The 10087-nt window shown below is 44.1% G+C and overlaps 1 protein-coding gene across 2 annotated transcripts; it reads left to right on the forward strand.

Annotated features, from left to right (window-relative positions):
* The first annotated feature begins 6871 nt into the window (after positions 1-6871).
* On the forward strand, positions 6872-9712 carry LOC118772108 (leptin-like). 2 transcript variants are annotated; one of them, XM_036520372.1, is made up of 3 exons: positions 6872-6891; positions 8076-8245; positions 9239-9712. In XM_036520372.1, the coding sequence occupies exons 2-3, from the start codon at positions 8096-8098 to the stop codon at positions 9605-9607; spliced, it is 519 nt and encodes a 172-aa protein (XP_036376265.1). In that variant the 5' UTR covers positions 6872-6891; positions 8076-8095; the 3' UTR covers positions 9608-9712. The 2 variants fall into 2 exon arrangements, with proteins under 2 accessions (XP_036376265.1, XP_036376264.1); XM_036520371.1 differs by lacking the exon at positions 6872-6891 and having other exon boundaries at positions 7805-8245.
* The last annotated feature ends 375 nt before the right edge of the window (positions 9713-10087 follow it).

A 10087-nucleotide genomic window follows, 5' to 3' on the forward strand; every position in this document is an offset into this window, starting at 1 on the left:
ATGCCAAGTTAGGCAATCCCAAGAACTCATCAGGGCGAGGGCACGAGGCTTTGTTTCGCTTAGTCACTGAAATGTGATTTTTACATGCGATTCAGCAAAATAGAGCAGTGAATGTTACTGTTTGGAACATCAAAATACATTAGTAATGTCTGAGCAACAGAGCACACACACTAAATCCCGTTATAGCCTTCTCTTTGACGCAAAAGATTAATGAGGAAAGCTTTGTCACGGGGAGCAGGCTGAGAGAGGCATTTTTTTTTTTTTGAAGCGACCCGTGACCTAAATCACGCAACGTCCCGATTCGCGTAAAAAAAGAGAGCCTGTACTTCCTGTGTCAACAACTGGCTCTGCCAAGCGTGTCACTGTCCCCGAGCTACCGGTTCTCAGCGAGGAAGCTCAGGAAGCTCTGAGAGACCTTCGGCCCCTGGACCGGAGCCGCGAGTAGCGCTGCTCTTTCACGTCGCCCGGTGTTGCAACAGCGCATCTGTCGCTGCCAAACAGCGCACGAAGCAGGCGAGGATGGAAACGCTCTCCGACCAGATCGTTTTAACATTACCGCTCGATCCGGCTGCACGCTTCCCAAACTCGCTTCCAAACATACGCAGCCACTTCACACCGATGCCAATGTCACCAAACACGTGAATGCGACTTCTGTTTTCATGCTTTCCTTTTCAGTCTGTTGTGATAGTGACTTGCACTCTTAAGGAGGAATTGTGACGCAGGGAGATAACTGCTCAGGCACGTCCTGCTGAAAAACTGAATGGCTTTCCCCGCCATGTGCAGGGATTTGATAAAGGAATATTTATCCAGAAGCTTAAGTGTCCACCATCTTGCTTTGATATGATAACATAAACAGTTACAGTCATAAGTTTGGACACACTGTCCTTTCTTTATTTTTTTTTTTTACTATTTTCCACATTTTGGACTAATAGTGAAGATGTCAAAACTATGAAATAACACAAATGAATTTATTCAGTGACCAAAAAAGTGTTATAAACCAATCAAAATCTTATTCCCATTATCTTAATCAAGTTTGTCCAAACTTTTGAATGGTACTGTATGTGTAGTATATTCTATACATACTGTATGTCAGCATAATCTATCTTTATCTATATAGATATTTCAGATGATAACTTTCAATTAGGTGTACAGTCGACTCTATAATTTCATGACGAATAACCGCAGACGTTATTATGATGTGCAATTGGTCCCTCTGGTCTTGTAACAAACATACTCCGGTTAAGTGTGTGTCACAATGGCAGTAAAGATATGCATTTATTTTATACTGTATTTATTACCGTAAACCGTAATGCTTTGCATGAGATCAGGAGAATGACTGGTGCATGTTTCCCATTATCTTAATCAGGTGTGTCCAAACTTTTGACTGGTACTGTTTGTAAATACATACACGTTACATTTACAGTCTGTCATTTAGTATACTTTCTTATCCATATTATCCATATCCACAATACATATTGGTAGTATAAATAAAATGAACACTTTTGTAGTGATTCATATATTCCACATATGAGTTGTTCTTACTAACACATTAAATGTAGTGCACATTATGCTTTTAAGCATGCCTGTTGTCTAAGATGTGGCTTCTTATCCCCAAGGCTAAAGTCGGGGAGCGCAGCCCTAGCTACCAGGGTAGTCATTAATGGCCATAAAAACTGGTAGGTACAATGTCCTGGGGGTGAGTTCATTATGAATTAAAAGCAGTGCTACTGCATTATGCTGCTCAGAGGCATGACTGGCTCAGTGCTGCTTTAGACCTGGATGGTAATTCACTCTTTTGTCAAATTCCCGAACGGCGTCTGCCCGCCCGGGCGAGGGCATTCCCGCTTACGCACGGAGCGGATCGCCGCCGGGACCCAAAGAAAACGTGTCTGGGACCGGAGCGGAAACGGACACAGACGTCATCACCCCGCCTCCGCCTCCCAAACAAAGATGTCTGCCTCCGTGGCAACAAGGGGCGAGCATCACCTACCGCCTGGTTAACAAGAACGCGTTCCGGGAACGCCGGCAATCAAAATACACGGATGGAATTCAGCCGTGGACAGTGAAAACACGGCTCCGTGGGGCGCCTGGCTGGGTCAGGGATGCTGGGTAGCCTTCCATTCCGTCTGAAGGCGCTGCACAGAGGTGCCCGATGACCTCAGAGCGGGGTGGGGGAGAGTGCCACATGATGTCATAATGATAACTGTCTGGAGAAGCAGGAAGGAGGGAAACCTTAGCCTCATGCTCATACAGGAGGGTCCACTGATGTCATTACAGCATAATCAATCTTCCGACGTGTCCTGAGAGCAGACACGTCCTCATCAGGATGTACCAAATTAAAAAATTTGAAATGAAAAAAGAAAGAATGAATAATGAATAATGAAAAATTATGTTGACCACCCTTGTAAGACATATAGCTAATACTCGAATCACGCAATGCTTGATGATTTTATTGTCCTCGATGACCGAAAAACAATGGTCCTGAATGCTCCTAGGCATGATCACAGGCCTCTTTACCTCCTGTGTAATTGAAAATTGTAAATTCTGCCACTGTTTCACTGTAGCTGAAAGTGTTCTGATTTGCCACGACATAACGAACGGCAATGAGGGGTGCGGTCACAGACAGAACATCCAGCAACTCAGACAGCATGGAAGCTTGTGTCCCCTTCTGGAACTTTCTCAACATGGAAGGACTGCAGAGCTGTTTGCGGCCAGGCTTCCGAGTTATTACAAAAACAAGGACGTGCGTGATTAATCGAATTTCCAAACCACATTTTCTAAGATAGTTTTCCTTTCCAGAAATGGGAAGACGCACACAAAGAAAATCTGCCTGCTACATTCTTAAGAATTTCCTGGGAAATTTTCTTAAGAAAGAGGCTGAGAGGGGTGCCTGGTGTCGATCGGTGGAATGAGACACAGTGTTAAAGGCAGAGTGATAAAAGAGCTGTCCCTCTGCCCTCGTTTGCATCCCGGAGACACGGTTGTGCCAGATCACAGCTGTGCCGTACCCAGGTGTGGCCGGCGGCCTCGTGCTCTGTCAGTTTCTATTCTTAGCTGGGACGGCAGGGTTTGCACACCTGCTCTGACGAAGGCCCGCGTGACGGAAAAGCCGATCGGCTGGCCTGCATCAGGAAAACGATCATGATTTTTACATTCATTCATTCAGTTTTTCGCTTCCAGGCACCACTACACACTTCTTTCCTACACACCGCATTGGATTGCATTGCGACTCCATTTCAAAAACCTGGAGACAATGACTTGCATTACATTGCATTGCATTATTGTTATTTAGCAGATGCTCTTATCCAGAGTGGCTTACACACAATTTTATGGATTTACGCGGCTGGATATTTACAGAGTCAATTGTGGGTTAGGTATCTTGCCCAAGGGTACAACAGCAGGGCCCAAACAAGGAATTGAACGTTTAACCTTCCAGTAACGAGGCCAGCTCCTTACCACTGCACCCCTATTTTTAACAGTATCTGTCACACACACTTCCAACTATATTCTAAATTAAACAGTGTGTTTCAGATGCAGTCAAGTGCGTAAACAGGGAATTCTGAGTACATAAATGCACATACTGTCATGTGGGTCATGTGCACGGCATTGTGGCATTCTAGATGTTGCTCCATTCTGGCCAGACGGAAGTTACAGGACGAATCAAAATTATGTCAGCAATCATAATCCGCCAAAAAGTAATCAAAGTCACACTTTATCAGTAAAGGAACACAATAACAGTGATGGCTTAAGGGAGTTTGTTTTCTTTGGCCTCATGGTATGGGGACCACAGCCTGGGAAAGTGAGCTGTGTGCTTAACAAATGAGGTCCCTTTGGAAGAGGGTGAAGCTCCGTTTCAATTAAGGGCCAAGTGGGGGTGGCCCTCGGTGACGTCCTGGTGACGTTGCCCCAGGGTGATTACGGCAGCACTCCCAGGACAATCCCGTGAGTCACAAGGTGGCGGCACGTGGGGACCTCACGCGCTGAATGCCCAAACGGTGAGCCCGGCGGTACCAGTGCAAAAACCAGGAAAAAGGGTCATGCTCTCAGAACTCACCCCATTGGTTCATTTTTTTCAGTAATGCAAGGTACACTTAAAGCCGCCATCATCACCATAGAGAGTTCTGAAACAGCGAGAACCAGCAGTCTGTGCTCAAGCAAGCTAATGTTACAGCTCCCCGTGGCTCGTTTTGGACGTCGATTTTATTAATCTGACACAGTGCCCAGATAGATTTATTATACTGCTGTTTTTCATGAAAAAATGGTGAAAACTGAACACAACAGAGCGGACGTCCGTTGCGATGGCGTAAAAATTGTTGATCGCTTATTTTGAGATGATCCCTTGAGACGCAGAGTCAACACTAGCAAGACGCATATCCGTCAGTTCCGGTAATCAGCACTTCCTCCAGGCGGTGTAGCTGTACACACTGGATGTGCTATTCCCCAGGCTCAGCTGACGATAGCTAGGAGGCATTCCTTGAATGTCTGCAGGGGAGAGTCACTCAAGCACGTTCCAGCCTAGCACGCATTTGGCAGCCGGTCCAACAAGCGGGAGAGCTCAATAAGGGAGTATCTATTAAAATGTAATTCACAACAACAATTTAAACTAGACTGCATCTGAGACTGTCAGCAGACAGACAGACAGATGGATGCTACGTGATGCCAGCAGATTATTCGCTAAGGAGAAAATGAGAATTGAAGTTAATGTATAAAATACCACTAAGAGAACATTTGTTTTATTTGTTTTAGCACATTTTTACAATCAAGACTGTTGCTGTACAGTACATTTTCCAGACGGAATCAAAAACTCAGAAAACCCAGGCTAATTGGGGGAAAAAATGATTCCCCTACCCTGGGAAAAGGCAGTCGAGAGACTCCTGGAAAGAAATCAGACTAAAGATAATTCTCTAAGTTCCATTCAATGGCCAGTGAGGTGGACAGGGGATGGAAATATCGGAACAAGAGATCATTAGAAAAAAAATAAATAAGAAGACTAGGAGGCGTAAAGAATGGAGTAGCTGCATTGCCAAGTTAAAGAGAGGACTCAGAGACTCAGACTCAGAGTCTCAAATCAATTTGGGGAATTTAGGGTTGCAGAACTAGGGGCAGCAGTTGAATTATACAGGCAGTCAGTCAGAACCATCTATGATGGGTGTAATGGACCTCCAGGCCTTGGCATAGGCCAGGAATCCTCAAGCGTCAGAAAAAGAAAAACCAGAGGCTACCCAGGGCTTTGTTTGGGCTTAAATGATTGCTTTGTGCTTTTATCTCAATCCAATAGACTAAACAAAGAGTAATAATTCAATAAAACCCTTGTTAAGCTTTTTTTCCCAAGTTGGGGGGAGATGCAAAGCAAGCATAGGTCACTAGAGGTCATGCACCAGAAGGGTTTTGCATTCTCGTTGAATATCGTAGCACTGCCAATAAGAGACCTGAAGGTTAGCATCTGTTTGCTGGGGTATGACCCGTTACCCGTGTAGCACACTGTTAGCACCCAAGGCCGACCTTACGGTGCAGTCTGAGAGTGACGGATAAACGTCTCTTTTTTTTGCCATAAAGGAATGCAACCCAAGGCTCCTGAAACCACATCCGACCCAATTCCAGGATTTTACACCTCACAGCACTGGCATGAAGGGGAAAGTAGTTCCGGTCAAAAAAAAAAAAAAGAGGAAAAAAAGGCTTTAGTGATTGTCAGAGGAAGGAGCCCAGCTCGGCAGAATAAAATTTAAAAAAAAAAAAAGAAAGTTGGGATGAGGTACTGTGGGAGGCAGCCTAGGACATGAAAAATATACAGCCCCCTTGAGAGCAGCCATCAAGCCCAGGAGCTGATTCAGCAGTTCTCTCCCTCTCCACAGCTGAGTCGAGCGACAGCCTCCAAGCCAGACGATCAAACTCACACACAGCATGTCTTTGCACACTGCTTGTGTAAACATGCACATAAAACGACCTAGAATAAAACCAGTATTTCATTTTTTTCCCACTATGAACAAGTTAAAGAGTTACATGTCTCTTTGTTTGAAGGAGGGGGGCTGCTTGTTAAGTTGTACAGGTATGGGTAAAGTATTTTTATGAGAGAGGAAGATACTTACACAATATTTCATGCACTGTCATGCTGAATAGTCCAGCAAGTCGCTTGTCAGTGAAAGTTAGCATCCTGCGTTTAGTCATTCCAGTCCATTCCAGCTGTAGTCTGGACTATACAAGACAATTACCCATTCAGTTTCAAATCAAGCAGTGGATAAAAATATGCAATCAAAGGTTATAAAAATGTACAGTAATGTCATTTTCTAAAGATGAAAAGACCTAGTAAATTCAGCAACTGACAGCCAATAAGCCTGATTTCCAGAATAAACACAAGGCACAAAGATACTGTTTAATGTTATTATCAGTAAAGCAACAAGCAGCGGTGTAGTGACGTCAAGTTTGGCTGGCTACGTGCTGGCCAAGAAAAACATACAGAATAGGGTGGAAGGTCATTCAGGTATGCACCTGGATGGGACGGGGGGCGGGGGTTGGGGGGGGGGGTCTGTTTGCGGACGGGGAGATTAGGCAAGCCGCCGGAGGTGGCCCTTCTCTGGACCTGGATGCCAGCCAGGTCGCTTCCCGCAGGAAGCAAGAGGGCGACCGCTGAGTGCGGGGACCGTGGCAAGCGCACGCCGTGCTGAGGATCGGCTGACCCCCCCCCCAGCTCCCCCCCCAGCCCCCCCACCAGTCCCCCTGGGGCCACTCCTCTGTTTTGCTCCTTGAGAAAGTGAAAGCTCTCCGGGCCCTGACGGTACAGTGGGAAGGCCGGTAAGAGGTGAATCACTGACTGATGAGTCAACGGCCTAGCCTAGCTATAAAAGAGGAGCTCTCATGGACTCTGAGAGTGACACAGACCCCGGGCAGAAAGAGGTAAGGCACGCTCTCCCACTACTGTACTCTCTTTGTTATGGCGTTGTGTCAGTGGGACGGTCGCTCTCCACACCCTTCTCAGACAGCTTATTTAATCATAGATGGCTTCACCCTTCTGTAAAACCAGCATTTATCCATTGTGCTTGACTAGTCCTTCAGCATGATGTCATGAGGGGTTGAATTATTCACGTTGCGTATCTTAAAACGAATGCCGTTTTTGGTGTGTTTGAGAAGACGTAGGCAAGCGCACAGAACAGGGTGACACTCGTTGGGTATCGATTCTCTGGCAGGAGGGCTTGGAGTGGAAAGCTAAATTTCAGTGTTGTGCAAACAGGGTTTTTTACAGTGAGTCTCAGTGTAAAGTCAGATCTGTGAGCGTGTCCCGTTCAATAATGGCTGTCCCGTTCCTGGCAATTCGGCCATAACTACAAATACAAAAACATCACTTTCTATTCTGGTTTATGAAATACAGTACTTTTATCTTGCTGTTCAACACAAAAATCTTTGTAAAAGACTGATATTTTCATGTCAGTGACATTGCATGTTATCGTACTGGACAGCAGGTCACTTCACTAGTAGTGTATTTATATATATATAAACCAATTATGCAGCATGAATCTTCAACTGTATGAGAGGGCATGAGATTCTATTGCAAATTGTATTGGATATCGTTTGAACTGTATATATTTATAGAATGTGTCCGCATTACAATAGTTACATTATTTCGCATTTCAATGGACTAAATTCTAAACCGTAGAACAGAAAGTCTTCTAGCCAACAAGAACATTTGAATATGTATTAATTAATATACTGAATATACATTAATATATTAAATGCAATGTAAATACTGTGGTAGAAATACATATTTATTTATGATGTTAATACCTGCTTTTCCCTCACATTCCAACCAACACAAAACAGTCAAAACCAAACACTGTTACAACCAGTGCAGGTGTGTTTAATGTTAGTGCATGACTCCATCACAGTTTTGACTGCGTAGCGATTGTAACTACGGTGCGATAAGAGCACACTCCCTGATTGGTCCGGGGGGGGGGGTCGATGGCATGAAAAGTGGGGAAAATCCACACAAGATCAGGGTTCAGGGTCGTAGGAACGACGCGTCGGTGTGTGTTTTTTTTTTTTTTTTTTTGGTTTGGTCACCGTGTCCCCCGTGCGTGTCCCAGGAGAGCCGCAGACCTGAAAGATGCACCGCTCCGCCGCACTCCTGTGCTCCTCTCTCCTGCTCCTGCTGCCCGCCTGCACCAGCAGACCGCTGTCCGTCGACGCCATCAAGAACAACGTCAAGCTGCTGGCCCAGACCACCATCATCCGGATAAAGAAGCTGACAGATGAGGTAGTGATTCACTCACCCCTAGACCACCACCACCACCACCACCCCCCCGACCCCTCCTCCACCTGTCAAACCATCCTCTTCTCTTCTCTTTTTGGTCACACCTGTTTTTCTTAAAATCAGGTGATTCCCTTACTTTGTTGCCCTGGTAATCATGCACTCCTTATACAATCAGCATGAATTTTTTTATATACAGTACCAGGCAAAAGTTTGGACTCACCTTATTAAGACAATGGGAAACATGCATTCAAAGACAATTAGATCTACAGAGATATGCTTAAATGCTTGAAATTTGTTTCACTGACAAACATAAATAGTTAATGTATGAATTTATTTCCAAAGAAATTTTTAATTTAAAAAAATTTTAATTAAAAAAAAAGTTTTTTTGGATATTTTGAAGAATATAAAAGGTAAGATAGTCTTGATTTGTTTATAACACTTTTTTTGGTCACTGCATAATTCCACTTGTGTTACTTCATAGTTTTGATGTCTTTACTATTATTCCAAAATGTGAAAAACAGTAAGAATAAAGAAAGAAAAGTGTGTCCAAACTTTGACTGGTACTGTATATATATTGTATGAATTACAACAGAGGCATGAGTAAATTAATTGACAATAAACAAAAGGCACTTCAAATGCTCTGCCGGCCATTTTAAAAGCAGCAGACTGGCTAAAATATGTCATTTGGAAAATATGTATAATATGAAAAAAGAAGCTCTCTGCAGATCATATTTACATTTGTGTTTCATCCTCTGTAATGACACAAGTACAACATTAAATGATTTTCAATCATGTCTGTACTCATTAATTTATTGATCGATGTCTCGATGACCGATTAAGTATTGTATAGCCTACTTTGGCTAAATCACTTTTCATGTCAAACACTGTCTTTGATGTAAAACACGCATTGCTGCAGGCACTTTATAGGCGTGTCTTACTGTTAAGATATGCCGCAAAAACATATGAGCGTTTCCTTTTTCTCGTCTCTCTGAACAGTTCCGGATATCGCCCAACATGGTGTTCAGCGGCCTGGAGCTGATCCCGGACATCACCCTGGACCGGCCCATCGAGGGCCTGACCTCCATCGCGGAGAACCTCAACACCTTCCAGGTGATCTTGCTCAACCTGCCGATGGACGGCACGGCGCAGATCCACGCCGACATCGTCAGCCTGCAGGGCATCGTGCACTTGCTGGCGGCCTCTTTCAACTGCCCGCTGCAGAAGCCCGGCGCCGACAGCCGTCTGGACACTTTCCTCAAGGCCAACTCCACCTTCCACGTCACCATCGGCAATGTCGCCATGGAGCGGCTGCAACGCTTTCTCAGCAAGCTCGTCAAGAACCTGGACCAGCTGAAGAACTGCTGATTGATCACACACAAGGGCACTGATCGATACTTTCGTTGTTGTTCTCTTCTTAGTTTTAGTGGTTTTTTTTAATGTTTTTTTTTTAATAATTATTATTATTATTGATATTTTTATTATTATTTCCCTCCAGTCCAATATTTAATGTATTTATAAAACACACAATGTTTGTCGTACTGTATTTTATACGTATTATTGTATACTGTATTTTATAATTATTTTTGATAATCAAGCACTGATGAAATTTTGTGTAAATTAATGAGAATTTCTCTCGCAACATTTTTAGGCATGACTCAATGCATTTTGATAGCACTTGTGGGGGAAAAAACAGTATTTTTCTAACGATGAATTTGTACTTCCAACAACGCATCATGTTGTTAATGCTGTTGTGAACGGGCTTTTGTAGCAGTTAGAGAGCAGTGCGTTCAGTCTACGCTCTCTGGGGCTTCGCGCTTAGCTCTGGGTGACACGTTTCAAGAAGGC

This window comes from Megalops cyprinoides, chromosome 25 (genome assembly GCF_013368585.1).
Source record: "Megalops cyprinoides isolate fMegCyp1 chromosome 25, fMegCyp1.pri, whole genome shotgun sequence".
In the NCBI taxonomy this organism is placed as follows: domain Eukaryota; kingdom Metazoa; phylum Chordata; class Actinopteri; order Elopiformes; family Megalopidae; genus Megalops; species Megalops cyprinoides.